The sequence below is a fragment of the Neopelma chrysocephalum genome, unplaced genomic scaffold (genome assembly GCF_003984885.1).
Source record: "Neopelma chrysocephalum unplaced genomic scaffold, ASM398488v2 Primary Assembly neopelma1_23, whole genome shotgun sequence".
Lineage (NCBI taxonomy): Eukaryota > Metazoa > Chordata > Aves > Passeriformes > Pipridae > Neopelma > Neopelma chrysocephalum.
Window position 1 is genome coordinate 2,556,660 of NW_020897691.1, and position 21,089 is coordinate 2,577,748.

The 21,089-nt window shown below is 33.9% G+C and overlaps 1 protein-coding gene across 2 annotated transcripts in view; it reads right to left on the minus strand.

The window, feature by feature from the left end:
* The window catches only part of FMN2 (formin 2), a 185,651-nt gene that overhangs the window by 41,508 nt on the left and 123,054 nt on the right, over positions 1-21,089 (minus strand). For both annotated transcript variants that reach the window (XM_027684504.1, XM_027684496.1), the window contains 6 exons: positions 19,700-19,791; positions 19,427-19,556; positions 18,348-18,494; positions 16,554-16,613; positions 16,253-16,373; positions 6,087-6,179 (listed from right to left, as the gene is read on the minus strand). In XM_027684504.1, the coding sequence (XP_027540305.1) occupies positions 6,087-6,179; positions 16,253-16,373; positions 16,554-16,613; positions 18,348-18,494; positions 19,427-19,556; positions 19,700-19,791 (643 nt within the window). The remainder of the gene's footprint in view (positions 1-6,086; positions 6,180-16,252; positions 16,374-16,553; positions 16,614-18,347; positions 18,495-19,426; positions 19,557-19,699; positions 19,792-21,089) is intronic.

Below are 21,089 nucleotides of genomic sequence, written 5' to 3' on the forward strand. Positions count from 1 at the left end.
CACTATAATGTTGTCATGTCACATTCACAGAAGTAAAATTCATTGATTTTGGTGTGCAGCTTTGAGCTCCTCACTCAATGTTCCCTGCTACTGATCTTAAATCTTACACTGCTCAATGGTCTGTCAGGTCAGGACTAGGCAGTTAACAGATGTGCAGTTAGCTAGCATGCCTATGACTAAATCACTGTTATTGGTACTGTAAAGATATTGCAAGAGATTTAGGCCTGCTTTAAAAGGAAGGCTGTTCAGCTGTGAGTTTGGACTCCACAGTGCTAAAGAACATGTTGTGTTGTGATTAGGGCTCATGAAAGAGCTAAGTACTTTTAAGCTTTCATGTCCTCCTTTTTCCTTCTCCATCTCAAGAACTATGTGGTAAAAACAACGTTATTTGAATACATTTTTACTGGAAGAGAGACTTAAAATGTGAATTATTTTCCCACCTCCCCAACTATCCACAAGGTTTTTGATAATTTTTTTCAGAATGCATTTTTTTTCAGAGTATTTTGAGTTGGGTGACTTGTATCATACTATTGTGATACTCATGTGTTGATCTCATGTGATGCCAAAATACCTTTTTAACTCTACCACACCTGTGCTGTCTGCAACTGCTGTACAGATGCCTACAAAAATGATTAAATGAGATCCTGTGCCAAAGGCACAAAAAGCTGCCAGCCCCAGTCTGTGAGACTAATTCAGCGAAGCCTGTCTTGTGTTGCAAATGCAACACAATCTGAATTAGGATTATTATGTAAAAATGTACACCAATGGAGGTGCTGACATCTGAGGCAGGGACAAGTTTATATCATGCTGACGTTAAACTATTTATCAGCATTAAGATGTCAGCATGAGATTAAAAAAATACTTTCAGCACTCAAAGAACAAGTTTTAAAAGTTCTTTCAATAATTCAACAAGAAGAATACTAACAAAAATGTAAACACTCATAAAATTAAATTGCTTAAATTGAATTCCTGCATCTTTTGTTTGAATTACTTTATGTTGCTTACTTTCCATATCCCTCCAACATTTTCCTCTCAAATGAAAGAAGCCGATTTTTAAAATTCTAGTAATGAGTATATTTTGATGATGATGATAATATTTAAAGTGAGTGCCTCTACATAAATCTACCAATAGCCAACTTCTTAATGTTCTGTGCATTTTTTCAAAGAAAAACAAAAACATTTATTCATATATCTTCCTAATCATCTTTCAGTCAGATTTTCTTCAACTTACTTTTAGAAAAATTATGCAGTACTGCTATGTTCCCCCCTATATTAATCAAATTATAAAAGCAACATTAAAGAAAGTGGAATCTGCAAAATCAATCATACTGGAGTAGAAAATGCCAGAATTAAGATTACCCTAGCAGCACTCATTTCACAATCATCTACAATACTTCTGGAGCCAGGAACTTAACCCAGCCATCCAAGATTCAGTCTGGTGCTTTAGTCTCATTCACAATCCATCATTTGATGATGCACAGCCTTTTGCTGCTTGACCTAAAAGAACAAGTCACGGTCAACTATCTGGTTACAGCTGCAGTGATAAATGCAACACACTGTGATTTATTCATTCATTTACTAACAGTTTGGAAACTGGGTTCCTGAATGTTCTTCCAGGCAAAGGAGAGAGATGGTTACAGACAGTTCACCCAAAAGGTCAGTTTTAGCATCATTATTCTGCAAGATCATGAGGATGTGACTAGAAAACAGTTCTAGAGAAGAGTCTGTATTTTTGGGTCCAGCAGAACAAAACCTGAGGCTGGTATTCACTCACAATAGCAGAACTCCAGAATTTTGCAAAATAAAGACTAGAAGGAACCAAAGGTTGAATGGTTACCTTGTGGTCCCAAACTGTAATTATTCCCAATGCTTTTAGATGAACTAGCCCAAGATCAGAAAGTTTTGATTTTACTTTTGCGAGCAATTCTTGCATTTCCTATGGCATAATGTTTTTTCTAAAGTCTAAAGTCCACTTCCCAGACAAGACTTCCTATTCTGAGGAAGTGATGGTGGTTGTCTCCTGTTATAAGTTTCCTGGCTTATCAAGATGACAAAAATGCACAGCCTAGACAGAGTCCCAACAAACACACAAAGACTGCTTCTCACTGCAAAATTAACCACAGTTAAAACCTGGGGACTGCGAATCATTTGTGGTTCATGAACACATGATTCTTTCAACATGAGCTGGCTATCCTATCAAGTAGGGACAAGGTTAAAGGATTACTAACTGCTAATGAAATTCCTCTACAAACTGCATGTTGATTAGTGCCCTCAGCATTTCTTCACTGTCTTGTGTGTCAGACATATTTCCCCCAGGAAAACAAGTGATTTCTAAAGCTTTCCAAAGTGGTGGATGTGAACTGTCATGTATTTGCATCCCTACAATGGAGACAAGGTTCCCAAATAGCGTTCTCCTTTCAATCTCTCTTATTCAAATTGTGATAACTTGTGGGGAGTAACTCAAAGATAGAAAATGTGAATATATACCCTATATTGGGGAGATGCAAATTTTAAATTCCTGCTGTTTGGTATGAATAATTTTTTATTGGAAAAGTACAGTTGTTTTACTAAATTTTGCAGTTATATGTTACTCGCATATTGGAAACATACAGAAATGGTTATAACAAACTAAAAAATAAGCAGTATAATTATGAAAAGTCTTGTATTTTCTGACAAGTTTTCTCCAATCTGCTTTTTTGAAGTAGCTCTTTTTTTCCCCCTCCTTTTTTAAATCCTGTGGCTATGGAGTTCAGAAAAAAAATATTAACATTTGTAAGAACAGGAGAACCACATTATATGATTGATGATTTGCAGTATGGAGACTCAAAAAGAGGAAAGAAAACACGGAAGAACAGAGAGGATTGCCTTTGAGGCTTTGAGGCGCAAGACCTTCAGAAATCCAACCCACAGGATAAGTCATGCTTGTAAATCACAAATATCCACTATGACAATGTAGAGAGGACAGGACAAGTAGTTTAATTTTCTGTTAAGTAGAATGATCCTTTTAAGAATAACCCTGAAGTCCATCAGAAAAATGACTGGCATCCTGTTGCTAATTTGCATACTTTCATGATATCCTAGTTATTTAGCCTACTGACTTGGCTGGCAAGGTAAATGCTGAACAGCATCATATATACTACTAGCATTTTCATCTTAAAAGTTATGATTCTGAGCACATTCTTGCCTCTTTCCCTTCTTTAGCTTTCAAATGAAATAATCTTTACACATAAGCTAGTGATATATAACCTTTTTTGCCTCTGTTGAATTATAATGTGTTAGCACTAAAAAAGATTTTCTGAATTAATACGTCACTAGTAACAATTAGCTAGACTGCAGTAATGTAATTTAAAGTTATCTAACAGTGCATGACAATAACTATTCTTATAAAGCAGAGCCTTTCTAACCCCTTGCCAAGGATATTTCATTTGATGTCCAAATTTTCTTGCCTCTGGGAAAACCATTTTCCATTTTAGCTGCTAGCAACAAGTATAAGTGAATATGCTGTAAATAACTAGCTACTTTGAACTTTTGGGTCCCATTATACACACAACTTATCTACTCTGTAAAGGCATCATATAAACATGCCAAATTATTCAACCTTATGAAAAATGCTTTTCATCTGAATTACAAGTTAAAACTTTCTGACTTTAGAGAAACTGGAACTTGAAAAGATAAAAACTTAAAGCTTGATTTTTCTTTGCCCAGAGCATATGTTATATAAACAAAAATCCCCAAAAGGTGCCAAGAATTGTCCCTCTGTTTTTCTAAATGATCATGTGTGCAGTCTAGCTGAAAAGACTCATCGATTATGTCTACATAAACAACAAAAGCCCTTAGAAAAAATATCTAGATCAAAAGCCTGTCAAACACTGAACAGGAAAGAGAAATCCTGCTTTAAACATGGCCTCTTTCAAGTCTGAATTCAATCCCATGAAGTAAAAACAAAGGATTTCATAATGAAAGGTATTTAAATTACTTTATTTTTGGAACTTAACCAGGGAATCTTTTTTCCTATATGTTAACCTTTTTCTTTCTTACACTGGGACAGAATTCTGCACAATAGGTCTTGCAGTTTTAAAAAAAAATCTAGAAATTGTTTAATCACAGTTCACTGTGTTCACAATACTTATTTCCAATTATTGTCATTAAAATTAGACCCTGATATTTTTACTGACATTATGCATTTCTCCTTTTGTCAATACACTGTTAATATGGCAACACAGCAAAGTTCTTAATGAATGAGATTAATATCTTTTTTTTTGTCTTTTTACTCACTCTCTGAAAGTACAGACACATAATCAAGAAAGGCAATTGCATATCCTTGCAGAAACAGAACAGATCAATATATTGATTATATAAAATTATCTTCTGGAAGGTGTAGTTAGAAATTGGAAAGTAAGCCAAAGTCTAAAGTCAGATATTTCTGTAAGTATGGTTTCTAAAGGAAGTAACAGAAATTTAACAGAGAGATGCCTGTTGAAATATAATCATATAATCATAGAATGGTTTGGGTTGGAAGGGACCTTAAAGATCATCCAGTTCCAACACCTCCATCATGGACAGGGACACCTCTCACTAGACTAGGTTGCTCAGAGCTCCATCCAACCTGGCCACAAACAGTTCCAGGGATAAGCCCCGTGTTTGATTTCCTACTCTGTTATTAAGGTTAATATGCAAACATATGGCATGATTTACAATATGTCATTAGTGATCTCTTTCAGACAAACTTGTGATTTGAATTTCCCTTATGTATACATACAAACAATAATATAAACCTACTGCAAAACACTTGGTACATGTTTAATCATGTCACTACTGTAATATTAATATGTCATGTACATAATCAGAATCCAGTTTTAAATCAGTTCATACCTATTATTGCTGGACAAAACATGCTCTTTGCCACATTTGACTAGTATATGTTTGTCTTAGAAAACATCAATTCACATTTGATGATTCAAAATGGTGAGTTTGCTAAATTTATTAACTGTAATTGAGAGTCCTATAGCATGGATCAGTACATAGTAGAACACATGAGCAATGTGGTCTAGTTGCCTCTAACCCAAGCCACTCGATGATTCTGTATGCACTCCACTTCTTAAAATGTTTGGATAGATGGTCATTTTGGATAACCGACCCAGGAAGAAATAAATGCATATATGACTGGCCTCTCAAACCTAAAGCATATTCAGTTAATGAAGAGTTATATATATGGTAGCTCTTTAACGCATCTCTCGGCTAATGAATTACTGACAGGTCCATTGAATCAGCACAAAATCAAATAATTTGCCTGTTCAGAAGACAATAGGTCCATCTTCGATTATAAAATGCAGTATCAAAGCAGGAGGAGCGACAAAATTTTAAAATTATGTTGATGTACTCATCAGGGAATTTTAACCCTGATGCATTGAATTCCAAGTTGTATTAAAAAGCAAATTGGTCAATATAGAGTATACTCTTTCAGACTAGTATTTCAAGAGATGCTCAGATATATCATATCTCCTATAGTCTTGTCAAAGAAAGGTCTAGTAAAGCATAGTCCATTTAATTTTAAAGTGTTTTCTTTCTAGTACTCAGGCTGCCAGTCAATCATGGATATTTCTAATATATTTTCTCTTGCAGTATTTTCCATTAATCACATCCAAGTCTTTCATATGAATTTACCTTATATCTGGAAAACTTTTAACTACTTTTGCTATGCTTATTCCATATTTTTTGGCGCATACAAGAGAATTATCTCTTTGGAATGAAGTTAATGAAACAGATCCAGCTTCAACAATTTTTCAAGGAACAAAGGCTGTAAATTTGTTTTCTACTGGAATGTTGAACTAATCAGAAGATCACACACTCAAGCCAATAGCATTTGTCTTTGCTGTCTTTGCTGTCATGCAAAAAAGAGTGAGTCACCTACAGTACAAGAGAATCATTTTGCAAATCTTTTAGAGCTGTGTGGCATCTGATTAAACTAATCCACATCTTTCTATGATGCCAAAATAAACAGTCCCTTTCCCACAATGTATAAACATTGTTCCCATAACTTTCCTTTGAAATGTCATGAAAAGGTTAAGTGACGTTTCATTATTTACCTTGACTAATGAATTGCTCCATGTTGTCTTTGAAAGGCTGTAGGTGCTCCTCTAGTGATAGCTGATAAACTTTTGCTGCTTCTGTCTCACATGCTGAAATTCAAGTAACAGATTAGTTCAGGATGACACATCATTGCATACTGTAATAAAAGACACTTTAATTCATAGCCAGTGAAACTGCTGGAATATGTGCCTCAAACATACTACTTCAAGTACAAACACAATGATAATATGTTCAGGAACAGTTTTGTTCCTGGCCAATTATTTTTGACCAAAATATACAAAAAATTTTTGGTGGTGTGAGTTTAAATGAATGGTAGCAAAAATTTACAAGAGTTTTAACTATTCTGAAGGAGAAAGACAAATTTAGGGGGAAGAATTGTACGGGAACAAAATTGCAAACTGAGATTCCATGCCATGTTGATATACCTGGCCCCAGGTGGCAGTGCCTGAATCAAAGATCAGATGCAAAACCTGCACCAAATAGTAGGAATGACCGTAATTTAGTGAGTAAAGCCAGATGGGGGCTTAAAACTTGATAAAACAACAGATGTAGTAGAAGTGCTTTGCATTGTTCAAAAGTAATACTGCAAAAGGATTAAAGTGAAAGATTATAAGAGTACAGTTCTCATGGCTTGAACTCTATGAAAGACCTTGGAGTGCATCTTGGTTCTTATTGCACTAGAGAAGCTGGAACCTATAGCAGGTCTGACACAGATTATTCATTTGTAAGGGGGTACCATCATACTTCCACCAATTATCCAAGCTAATGTAACTTGGGACAACAGAAGATTTGAGACTATTACTTCAGGTGAATGCTAAGCTCTGATTTCCATTATAAGGGAAATCTCTTTAGGCTGCGATAAGTTCCCATCATTCAACAGAAATGAATCCTGCTTGATTCTGCCTCAAAATTTCCAATAAAAGTGCACACATTCTAAAATGCATATCTTCCTTGTTTACCCTCCAGGGTTTCTTTAAGCAAAAAGGAATTACTAGTATGTCTTTAAATACAGAAAACTGGTTAGACATTAAAAAATATTTTGAAGTAGCAAAAAGTACTATTATGATGTTTAAAATGCACATATACAGAAAAGCAGACTGGCTCAAATAAATGGTAACTCCACACAAGTGGAAGAAAACTAGGGTGACAATAACAATTTTTTAACTTTATTTTTTTTAAGCTTAGAGCAAAATAGAAAGAAATACCAGTAGATTTTAGGGGAAAAATAAACATGAATATATCTAATTAGACAGGTAACCTGCTTATGAAGCAATATTAAAAATAAAAGAGTAAACCTAAACCCCCCACAAATACAGTCATATAATGTATAATTACATAATTACAAGACTGTGATTTTTAAACAAATTTTAAAAAAACTTTTTAGTCAACACATCTGAAACAGGGAAGGGGATCCAAATGACCATGAATTTTCTTACAACATATGACAGACAAGAAGTAGAGAAGTTATGTACTATTCTACAAATGAAGACATTCTGTAATGGTAATATAGAATTTCTATCATGCTTTTCTCCTATTCAGAAATAAGTGACAAATCTGAAAAAGGCTATAGAACCTACCATAACATTTAATATCACCAAAATTTCATACTTTTTCCCAGAATGTGGATTAAATATTTTTCAGAGCAGTACAGCATTATACTCTCTGTAATTAACATCTGCAGCTCATGATGAACTCCTGATCTCTCAGCCAATCTGAGAGAAGTGTATATCTAATGAAGACTCATACCCACCAAAAATCTTAGTCAATACCCATGTCAACAACCTGAAGCAGTCCCATTTTGACATGTATATGGAAATATGGCATATTCTATGTTTTATATTCAACTTATTACAGGGAAAAAAAAGTGTAACATTGTCAGAATGAAATGTCTCTTTTTTAACCATTCAGATACTAGAAGCTCTTCTACAGTTGCTTTGTGTATATATGTGTGGCGTGGGAAAGGGTGTGCAGTTAATGATAGCTTTGTTTCTCCAGTTTTTGGTGGAGTTATTTTTGTTTATTTCTTCCCATCCCCCCTTCCACCCATGAAAAGACTAAAATCAGTGATATTCAGAAGAACAATAGTTCAGGTCCATTTTTGACCCTATTCCTGAATTGCAAACATTAAGTAATTACAATACAAAACACAGGAAAACAAAAATTCTTTTCTCTTGTTTTATAGAGTAAAATATCATATGTAGCATTCAGACTTTAAAAGTTGACAAATTCTGTCATTATTACCATACTAATATCAGTATTATGATGCTTAAAACAAACTAGTTCATCGGATGCTTTCTTCATTAAAGAATTAACAGGCCTGTAAGCTAATCTTAAGTTTATCAGTTCTCCAGATCACCAAGACTGAAATTGTGGTCTCCCTGCACAACCTGTTGGATATAGCACTAATTTATCATGTATTATAATTTGTCACCAGAGTATAAACCCTCTCTACTTGTATGAACTATCACTATTTCTCACTGTAACTGAAGAAATTAAAGTGCTGATCATAGTAAAGTAATACAAAATACCAGATAGTTATCAGTATTTTTGTCCAAGTGAAGAAATAAGATACTGAATAAATGTTTGTGTCAGAAGAATATTTAATAACTTCTAAGCAACATGGTGGTAACACATGGGAAAAAAAGTATGTGAGGATACTCATAGCCTTCTAAATTTGATTTTGTTTTTAACCTCAGTTTCATATTCAAACACACTTATCTCCATGAAATAGCTCACCTAAACATTCCATATATCAAAGGAATAGGTGGCAAAGGGGACCTGCTCTGATGACTTTGTAAAAAAAGTTTTGTCTAAAATAAAAGCTTGTCTGATTTTTCACTAAAAGCTCAAAACTTGCTCTGATATCATTCCTATTCTCACAGGTTTAGTTTATTCTCTCATCTTGGGACATGTGTATACAACTGAAAAACTTAAACAAAAGCTGGAATATTTCTAAATTTCATTTACTTTAAGCAAATTTTAAAGTTCCTCATAATGAAAGAATTGAAAGATATTTAAGGCACCACAAATGAGAGTCATGTAAGCAGTCACAAAAGCCAAGCACTAGGTAGAAGCATATCTCACAAGATGGAATTGCACAAACATGAATAAAGAAAGATAAAAACTTCTCTGTGTTGCTTTGTAGCAAGGTGAAGGTTTCAGCATCCTGTAGTCCCAAATACCCAGTCCTCATGCACTGGGTATACCTTCCAAAGGTCTCAAGTCCTAAGCAGAAGCTGGCATGGGCAGACACACCTCTTCTCCAAACCTCTAAATCAATTTTAACATATAAGCAAACTATAAGCAATGGAAAAGATCAGTGTGGGAGAACCTTCTAAATTTTGGGCAATTCAAACTGGTAGCTTTTTGTCCATATGTGCACAGATCTCTCAAATGCTCCTGGTCTGGAAGTTGATGAGGAAATCCATGTTCAAAACCAGTTTAGAGATTTAAACAAATTGCAATTCCAGCTGTATCGAGTATTTCAAGAATCTTATCTCATTCTCTATTTCTGTGTTAAAATACAATTAATTGCATTTTTTTTCAAGCTACTGTGTTAGCTTGGTTATCCTATTTTTTTAATTTTATTTTAGGTCAATATACTAAAATACATAAAGTTTCACAAGAGCCAGTATCAGCTAAGAGACATCTATACAGAAAAGGAAAAGCCGCTAAACATTCCATGCTTTGTACTAATGTTTTCAATAAGTGAGTCTGATAAATGATCTAAAATGCAAGCAGTCGCATTACCAAAAATAGTCACTTCACTTTTTTTAAAAAAGTAGAAAATAAAAGTTTTCAACATTCAGACTATCCTTTAATGTATGTTCTCCAGCTAGTTCTGTTCGATGCTAAATTTTAACCCTTGGAAACAAAAATCTCTTCTAATAATAAAATATGTCTTTTTGAACAAAGTGTGTGAGCAGATGGTTAGCTGCTCCTCAGTCTTACTGCACTGTCTTTGGTTGGGATAATAACGAGCAGCAAGATATTTCATTTCAACACACCCAAAACATAAAAACTAAATCAAAAATAAAATCAACCAAGCAAACTAAAACCTCAAACTCAACAACAAAAACAACAAGCAATCTAGCAAAAAAAAGATCAAAAGGAAAGCAAGCAGAATTTTTAATTACCTTAGATGAGTATTTAAGAGGTTCATGAAGCTGTTTTTTTAACTAGTTCTGAAATCACATACTTATCTATAGAAGTCTGATAGAATTCAGGTGGATTTTCAAGGTTGTTTAAGGTATTTGAGAGCATAACTTTAATTAAAACGTGATAGACTATTTGCTTTTAAGCCTTTAAGGAAGTTTGGAAATTATGTCCTTAATTTTCCAAGGTTCTGAGCACTCAGACTTCCACAGGTGATGTGCCTGTGTCCTACTTGTTTGAAAAGTTTAATACAGCATAACTGCTGTTTTCACAACTTCCTCAGTGCTTTTTGGATTCTTTACAACCGCAACCTGTGACTTTAAAAGAAAACTTAGACTTCATCTAAAGAAAACCATACTGGCTTCATCAAAAGACAAACTCTGATGAACCCAACCACAAATACAAAAAGAGCCCCTAATTTCTTACACTAAGAACTGCTGAGTCTTAAAGGGCTTCCATAGACAGCTCCTTGTTTGGAGTTTTAAGGACAGTAAAATATAACTCAAAGATTGACTGAAAGCCTAGCTATAGTTTACATCTGGTTTAGGTTTAGAAGTCTGCATGCTGCATAGCCACAGCAATTAACCCTTTCAGTAATAACTGAACAAACAGCTACAATGTGTGGTTGCACAGCTGTTAATGAATAGGCAAAAGTAAAGATTTAATCTGGTTTAAACTATAGCTGTTTCTGCAAAGGTAGATTGTACAGATAACTGTAGAATTGACCAAAACTGCTCATGTTGTTGTATTATCTTGCTATTAATTACCTTGAGAGGTTTAGCATTTTATTATAAAAGACTGAAGGCATGTTTTCATCATAATATGGATCTATGGATCATTTAAGAAAAATCAAAGATTTACTTCTTAATTGTGAAAAATTTTAAATCATATTTATATCAAAACTATTGTCAGAGAATAACAAAATCACAGACATTTAAAAGTATCTTAGAACAGAACATATTTGATGATGCAATGAATTCAAACTCTGAAGAATGCAAATTTTTATCCAGTTCTCCTTCAACTCCCCATCTTCTTTTGAAACTTGAAATATCAGTGTACAAACATATTAAAAAAAAATCTGAAATTTTTGGGAAACCTCTTAGGATACACTTTATTTCATCAAAATTTAGCTATTTAAAAGATGGACCACCAGACTAGACTCAAGACCTTTCCTTAGAGGAAAATCAATCAATCCTAAGAATGTCCTTCTCCTTTAGGAGAGCAATCCCTTCCTTTTCTTCCATCTGAATTGGGGCCTTAAATGGCTTAAGGCTGCTCAAGTTTGTTAACTGAGGTTGAAATTAATACCACTCCTTCTCGAGAAGTGGCATTGAAATGTTGCCAAAGTCTTAGCCCCATAATCAGAACTGTGATGGAAACAGTCTTGGGAATATGAAAATGCACAAGGATGCGTGTACGTGCTTGTGCGTGTGAGAGAGAGAGAGAGAGAGAGAGAGAGAGAGAGGATGGTGTGCAAATAGAATGGTGCATTTATTTTATGTTAGCCTGTAAACATTAATATTACTTATGAAAGAACTAACAGCAGATGCAATCTGATTTTGCAAAGTAACCCCAGACACAGATTTTCCTCTTCATGGACAACTTCTGTCTCAAACTACTGCTTGACTGCACTTTCAGGGTAGGGGCCTCTTTCTAGATGTTAGGAGTAACCTTTACTGAGGCAAGACAAATGATTAGCATGACTACTACTGTCCTCTTTCAGTCCCACATTGACACCACCCCAAATATAACTTTTAAAAGTCTTTCTATTGCACAATGTGGTATTTCCAATACTCTGATTTACATGGCAGGTGTTAAACATGAGAGCACATAACAGCTCTACAACTAGCAGATCCAAGCTGAATAGGTAATTTTAGGTGCTAAGAAGCACTGAAAAAATAGGGAACGTGTATTTTTCTGAGTTACCATAGGGCTTTTACTGGAACATACTTTTAAAACACAGTGTTCTGCAAATGCTTAACACTTTATAAACATTCTCTGTCACATTTATTCCAAACCAGAGAGATGTATTGGGCCACACAGCCTAGCTTCTTTGGATGGAGACTTTTCAATAAGTTGTAAACACTTAGAATAGGAAAAGAAAGCATCACTACAAAAATAATGTTTAATTATCATAATTATTACTTGTAATCACTTTTCAATCAAATATATTAAATATGACTATGACATATAAACAAGTACAGACTTTGACTCAATTTTATAGCAATCTGCATTGCATTGTATTATTAATCTCTTCTACTAGTCAGATTTATTTTCTGTCTGACATTGTTTCTAATTCCCTTTTAGCTAAGCTTCAGTGAAAGTTTTGCAATAAGTGACAACTGATGAATTAGTTTTTGATTAGCAAGAATAAACTTACTATTGTAAGGCTAAAATGTTAATGTGTAGCCAAAGAACAGCTTCTGAAGATTTTAACTTGCCATAACTGTAACTCTCCATTGCATTTTGTTGTTCTAGTTCTTTTCTAAACTAAATACATATCTTGAAGAATTTTGTGGGCCACAAATCCAACATTTTCCTAATCCACAATTTTACCTTAAGAGAGTTTCAGAGCAGAGAGGATTAGAACATTAATTGATGCAATACACATTTTTTCCACATCTTTCTGTCCTATCTGGAGCATTCTGAGGTGTCTAGAAAAGCACTGTGATAGTAATAATTGTGTAACAGAGGTCCTAATCAGGAAGAGTCACACTGCTCCTGTGACCCTAGATGCCCAATTTTCTTTACATGGTGAGTTGATTTAAGTCATGTGGCAAGTGCTAATGTTTCTTTTGTGGAATAACATAGGAACAGAAGTCATTGCATGGCATGACTGCATCAAGGAACATTGCTGACAGCCAGGAGAGATCAAAAGCAGATCAAGTTGCTCTAACAAACTATATGTCACTGAAGTCAAAAAGGCTAAAGTGAGAATCCTGGAGAGCTGTGAAATCTGGGAGCTACAGATGGAGCCAAACTCACTTGATTTGTTAGTAAAAGGATCTACCTGTTCTTGGTCTTCTATCTTACAAAAAAATCTAGTATATAAAATTTATCCTTGGGATCTCTATCATTTACAAAAACCCCAAATTTCTGTAATATTCATCTTGGAACAGTCTCATAACACGCTTCTGAGAGTCTTTTGGATTTGCACTTTTAATCTGAAATATAAGAGGAAATTTTTTTCTAAAATTTTACAAACTGCAAGGCATACAGTTCATAAAAACTTAAAAATGGACAATAGCCTCTATAGTCAAAAGGGAAGAAAGCATAGAAGTTTGAACATCAAGAGTCCTTTTTTTTCTTATTAAGCAACCAGCATAACAACTGTAATATAAACATAAACCCAAACTCAGAACTGTGAAAGAGCATGTCAGTGAAATTACTTTACAGAACCATGAAGATTATTTATATCTGCACGTCTCTGTGTATGCTACTGACTTCTTTAGATGGAAAAATACAGCAGTGCTAGAATGAACTGCTATTGTTACGGCTATAAAACTTTTTTTTTTTAAATAATAACCTTCCTCTACTCTGTGGGTTTTCTGGTTTTTTTTTAAATGGTCTCAAAATTTTGTGAAAGGATCTTTCCAGAATGAAGCCTACCTTTGGGAAGTTTTTTAAGATAGAAATAAAATATCTTCAGTAGCTTTTATTCCTGGGTGAACCAATGCCCTCTTTCCTCATTGTAATAAGCATGATCTCACTGCATAGTTTGCAGCGTATTTGAAACTAATATCAACAGAATACCCTTGTAATGGGCATGCAGCCTGAATTGATGTTATGTGAAATTTTCAGTTTTTCAGTGACAAAGAACAAAGCAAACCTCCCACCCAACCAAATGGTGAAATCCTCTCATGAAATCTTCTATCTAATTACTGATGAATATAGGTACAGGGTTACAATTCACATCTCAAAAGCTGGAATGTATTCATGGGCATTTATTTCTGTGGCTTTAAAGTCAGTGTTTCCCAGGAATAATCAGTATTCATTTACTCTCATTAACTTCAAAAGGATAGGATCATATTTAGTATTTTGTCAGAATTTTCTCAGCATCTTACAGTTCTCTTCCTGCTCTGTCATTTAATGAGGCACTTGCTAGCTCTAGTAACTAATAAGGTTCCACATGTGCATTAGCAAATCTGGTAGTGTACTTACAGTAAATGCAGAGAAAAAAACCACTTTGAAGTAATTTTACCCATTCAGTTAAAATTTGTACTCTATTTAAAAATGATTGGCTTTTTGATCTCACTGAAAGTATTACAACAATTAAGCTATTGGAATACCCAGAATTTCTAGTGTATATTCTCACAGTCATAAAATCTTTTAACATAAACTATTTTTAATTTAGGGTTCCACTTTTCTTTGGAAAAGAGAGTCAACATAAAGCATTTTGAATCTCTCAAGACTGATATAAAATCATGATTGAGATTGCAGTGTGGTATTGAAATTGTCACTTCATATCCAGGAGAGGATGCAGATGAAGTCTGATGCTGTCCTCAAAAAAGTTTGTACCAAAGGGAACAGGGAAAGAGCAATGATGTCTGTATTTATTCTTCAGTTTCATTAGCTACAGAACAGACTGACAACAGAGACTCCAGCCTTAGGGCGGATTGGAAGCATAGAAAGAATTCAACTGCAGCCTGATGGCAGAGCGAAGCGTGAAATTTCCATTTTTACAGAACCCCTGCTTTGATCATTGCACAGTGTGGATTTATTCCACAAGAGATTTATGTCTGTATGGAAATTTCAACCTTGATCTAAAAGTATTTTTCATCTAAATAAAAACATTTTTGGTGAATTTGTGAGGAATAAAATCTGCCCCCATGGGCGTTCGTTAACATCCACTTGAATTCAAGTACCTTTTTTCAGTAAGACCTAAGTATCTTTCTTCTACATGGCAAGACCGGACATCAGCCCTGAGATTATCTGGCAGTTGCAAGCATAGAAATAAGTTTTCACAGCTGAACTGTGGGATTTTTGCCCCCTAGATTGTTCAAGGCAGCAAATGGATGGTGCTGCAGTTCACTGCTCATGATCACACTAAGTGACCTTGTTACAACTTTAAATCTTACCCCAAAATATTTAGGATAAATTTTAAAACATCCTAAAAAATGTTGATAGCAGCAAGAAAGGAAGATAAGATATAATTTGGTAATCATGTTATGTTTTTGTTTTAATAGAGCACCTTCCAATCTAGGTTGTTCAGGAATGGCTTATCAAACCATTCCTTGGTCTCTAAATGCATAGCATTCAAAATCAGCAAGGCAACAGTAATGTAAAAATCATTTTACACCTTGATCTGGATTTTTCTCTCCAAGATTTAGTACAGTGATACGTAACTAGCCAGTCTAACGGAGCCTTATAGCAAAAATAATTAAGATCGTGAATCATTTGTGCAAACTACTCTTGCTTAAACTTAGTGCTTAGACCCCGTGTTATTAAGAAATGTATGTGATACATGTTTTTTATTAAAGTCTAGCAAATATATCCTAAGACTGCTGAATTCATTTCAAGAAAACATTTCACAAGAGGGAAAAAAAATACCACCTTTGCATATTGCATATCCAGTAAAATCCAGTTATTTCATCTATCTTTAACAATATGTAATATATATTATTTTGTCTGCTAGATAGTATTTGCAGGCAATTATAAGCCTTTTTTTTTTCATGGACATGGTCCAACACTTTGCAATTCTTTTTGTGGTGAAGGACTTGTCAAAATATGTTTGCAAAAATTAAAAACTATACCAGCTTTTTGCTTTGGTTTTGAAAAAAAAGATTTGACCTAACTGGTTTGAAGTTTTTAATTTAAAAACCTCAGGTTATCTACAGAAAATTATGAGTTATTGCTTAAATGGTCATGGAAAAGAAAATCAAAGAAACAAAACAGTAATTGAGGAGTCAAAAATACACAAATATTTTATACAGTGTCATCTAATGTCTAAAAATGATACAAACAATAACACAGCACATATATTTAGCACTTAATCTACGTTCAGTACCTCGCAAATCTTTCTTCATTTTGCGGAGATCTTTTTGAAAATCATCAAACTTCAATTGCGAAGCCTGGAAGAGATCTTGTGGGTCCGGAAGAGGAAAGATGCATTGTTCTTTTCCAGCATCCTGACAAAACCACAAATGAACAGTTACATAGTGCTCATTACTTTTTGCTATACTAAAATATATAACTGAAAGCACAGGGAATATTTATGCATATTTCGTCATCTTGCCAGCAGAAGAACAAATTTGCTAATTTGTTTTTTTTAACTTGAATTTAAAAGAGAAAAATTAATTCTCACTCACCTCATCAAAATTACGTAAATAATATGAGACAATGTAAGATAGAAGACTTCTGCTGTTGTCCTGTACAGAGGAGAATAAAGTTTGCTGTGTCACTGAAATTCACTGAAAATATTCAGAAAAGATAATTCAAATAAATGAAATACTTAATGTCAAGAAAAACACTATGCAGATTTGGTCCCTTCACTAAAAAACAAAACCAATCAACTAAACAAAAAAAACCCCCACACCCTGAAATATCATTTAATCAATAAAGAAAATGAAGAAAGGTATGTTATAACAGCCATGTAATGCACTCCCTATTTTCGAAATTTACCTGATTCTAAACCAAACCCTTACATTTTGAAATTTCCCAAGAAGGAAAAGAGAAATTGCATCTGGGTTCATGTATGCAACTTCTTTTGCAACAGTATAATTATAACCAAAGCAAAGTTAAGTTAAACAAAGACAGTTATTTTTCTAAATTAAACTTGGGGTGGGAGCAAGGGGTATTTGAGGGAACTTTGTCCTTGTTTCCCCTCTGCAATCTCCAATAAAACTTCACAGAAGATCTTCCATTTGAAGATTTCTGACATAATTACATTTTCAGATATTTTCAGAAAACTATTATGTAAGAACTTTTCTGACTGATCAGTAGCAAATAAACTGGAAATGTATCTTGCAATGGCAACATCAGTAGTCATAATATTGCCAGCAAATTACATACTAAGGACTTGAGTCACCAAACTACATTTAGCATGCCTACATTTTCTACCAGAGTTCTAAAACTAGTGATACACTGTATCTAGTCAACTAGAAGGTTCAGCTAAAGTAAGCTGCCCCAAACGCTTTGTACTAATCACTCCCTTTGTTTACCAAAGAAACCAGCATGCAAGAATAAAGTTCCTCCACTCCTTTAAAGGCAAATGGCTGACACGGTGTCTCAGCTCAGGGTTGTCTACTCACACAACCTAACCCAGAAGCTAAAGCATGTGTATTTAGTAAGGGATCAATGAGGGAAAAAACCTATTCTTTTTCTGCCACTTGTAGAATTGAAGATCTTGACAGTGACTTACTAGAAAGGTATGGGAACCAATTTTAACTCTCATACCATAGTCCACATTCATATAAGTCTTTTCATTATAGCAATAGAAACTCTAAGATTATTGTTTCCTTATAAACAAAAGCATATATTTGAATATAACCCAATCTGAATAACCAGAGCCAAATAAAGTGCTGGTAACACATAAATTCCAGTTTAGCACAGAGCAAGAAAAAACACTACTTATTTAGATGACTATACTAGACAAATCTTGACTCAACAAGTACTTTACTCAGGTAGGTCCATGATCCAGTGCCAAATGCACACTCTGTAATTATGATGAACACAAAGGATGAATTTTGGTTACCCCAAATGCTCTGGATGCCTATTCTATCATTTTCAGGAGTTACATTTTTCTCTCACAAATATTTTAAATCAGTACCAAATCACAGTTAACTTTTCTTTGACAACTCCTTCAACTTCTGTAATAAACTTTTATGAGTAAGATCATAGTATTGCTTCCCAATACAGGAAAATTTAGAACTATGCAGTGTACTGAAAATCGAATACACATGAGATTAGGAACTAAAACATAACTTCAGGTATTTTTGTTTGTACAGCAGTGAAAAGAAGTATGATCAAATAAGTCTAATAACAAAAGAGTTCCCTTCCACATGCCTTTGTAAGCTTCACACCATTTACTCAGAAATGGAGATAAAATAATTTTCTGAGAATTTAATATTCTCTGGCCTTCAGGAAGTCTAGAATCAACTTACACTGCTCTTGACATCTTTCAGTTTTGGCAGGATATCTAGTCCAAATCCATCAGCCTGTCCTCGTGTTCTGTTTCCACCATTCATGTAATTTCCAAAGGCAAGAACCAAACCCAGGACCCGCATAACTCCTGACTCATTTTTCAATGTCTAAAAAACAAAGAGAGAAAAAAATTTCTGTTTCAAGTCACAAAAATATTTACAGTTAATAAGCACATTTGTTGTTACCGTGTTTAGAAATAATACTTACACAAAGACTCAAATACAGGCAGTTAACAACGTTCTACTGCAACACATAGAAGTAGATAATATTAATATGTAACTTTCTGTGAGTGAAGAATGTTATCTCTAAATTGGATACTTGGAAAAAAATCATAGGAAATCTATAAAGTATTATCAGAGATGACCTGTTGAAAAAATGAAAATAGTAATCTTTAACTGATGCTGATGTTATGAATGGTCTATTCAATTTCAGGGAAAATTCATCAAGAAGTTCATAAAACAACCATATGGAACAACTAAAACACTTAATCAAATAAAAAATATTACATAATAAAACACGAAATATTTGAAATAATTTTCAACTATTAAAATACTGTTTAACCTGCATTTTAAAGCATTTGTATTTGTTTTGCATGGGGTCGCAAAATTCCATTAATCTCTTCTGACTAGATACAACATTGCTATCTCTATCTGATTTTAGATATCAGAGATATTATTGAGTGGTACACTTCTAAAATCCAAGCAAATACAAATCGTGCTGAAGGTATTCCTGTGGAAAGGAGTGATATGGTCACTATGAAGAGGGAAGACTTTGCTTTAACAAAAAAAAGGAGAAGGTACACTATTTTCCAGAGGCTGATATACATTGATGGGAAAAACATGATACAATTTAGTACCAAAACCTAATCTTAAAATTCACTTTGATGTTGAAGTACAATCATAAAATGTCTTATCCTACTATCCTTGAGATTTAATGAGTACTTACAGTAAACTGAGTGAAAACTTTTGAAATATGAGTACAACTTAACAAGATTAAATATCAGAAATTTAGAACTACCTTTTCACAGAGCACAACCTACCTCACACAGTTTCTGTAACAATTCAAGTTTGCGACGGATTGAACAAATGCTTTCTGAAAATGTTGATTGGAACAGGATGCAAAATACACGTTCTGAAAAGTTGGGAATTAGTGAGAGCTCATAGAGGAACCTGTAGGAGTGATTAAAAAAATTATGTGAGTCACTCTTAGTAGGTACAGGTTTGAAGGTTTTTTTCATAACATCTCTACATAGTTTACAACAACAAAGTTTTCTAAAGAGAGCAAAACTGCTCTTTCATAAGTATATTCTTACTGTTCTGGCTTATCCAAAGACTTCGCGTTTTCTTTTTCCTTGGATGCCTTGCTATGCTTTTCTATTTTTTCTAATTCATCTGATTGTGCTCTCTAGAATGAAGGAAACAAAGTAATGAAAAACTGTTGTGATTAAAAACCTAGTCAAACAACACAAATAACAAATCAAATTCATAGGTTTTTCTTCTCTTTCTAGCATCTGCTTGTGGTAAAACTACATAGTCCATAGAGTGATTTTAATTATAAATAGATCTGATGGAGAACAGAACATCTTTCAAATAATATGGTTGACTACTAGTAACCTGCAAAATATTTACTCATTAAATGATGCACGGGGACAGTAATCTTCATTCCCAATTCATTTAGTTTGCTTGTTTATAAAGTCTTTGAATTGAAGGACTGTCTTCTTGAGTTGTATTTTCTTTCCAAATCTGTTGGAATGCCTTTGAATGTGATCTGAACTTTAAATATGCATTTAAATAATACATTTTTTTAAATAAATGAAAATAGGTTTGAATTATTTACTGCAATTTAAATTTTGTTTGGTATTTGAAAAACACTATGAAACAAAAAATTAGTTGATTTATAATGGAACTGTCATATATGAGAACTACTGCACATTTCTTTGAACTAAAATAGTTTTATCTTAATAAGCCAAAAAAATTACATATAAACTGCTTAGTTTCTTGAAGAACTCCATGGCACACTGGGAAACCTCTTCAAAATTCCAATCAATAGAAACAGAGCCTCATTTTTTCCTGTGCTCCATACTATGGTGAAATTATTTTTTTCCAACTATAATAGTGGAAAATGGAACGGCATGGAAAGGAATAAAAGTGGAATGGAAATCTCTCCATCTGACCCTTCTTTTGACAGCCATGGTGGTTTTCAAAATAGATTCAAAATGTGAAACTTTACAGGAGTCAAACAAAAAAAAAGTAATCTACTTTTCTTCCTTTAAGAAAATATTACACACATTTTTTAACTTACTCCACCACAGAACTTGAAGACAACAGTGGAAGATTACATTCTAACTACTTAAATAATGGCAAAGTATAAGATGGGCTTCACCCACATTCTTTCTTACATGCTTTTTCATGGCTACCAGAAGAGATATGGAACTATCTCAAATCATACTGCCAGCTCCATCAGCAACCTAAACTAGAAAGCGAGGTTTGGACAGTTTTTCTTATGTTGTTGAACATCTTTCCATGTGAAAAGGGAGAAAATATGAAGAGATTGAAGAGTTATTCAGTAAAAAATTCAGATTTCATCTCATTACTTCAAGAAGTCTGGAAATCATTACAAGGCCATATGTCTTGAATGTGATGTATCCTAATAATTATCCAGCATTTTGTGGATGTTCTTCAAAGGTCATCTTCTCTAAAGGA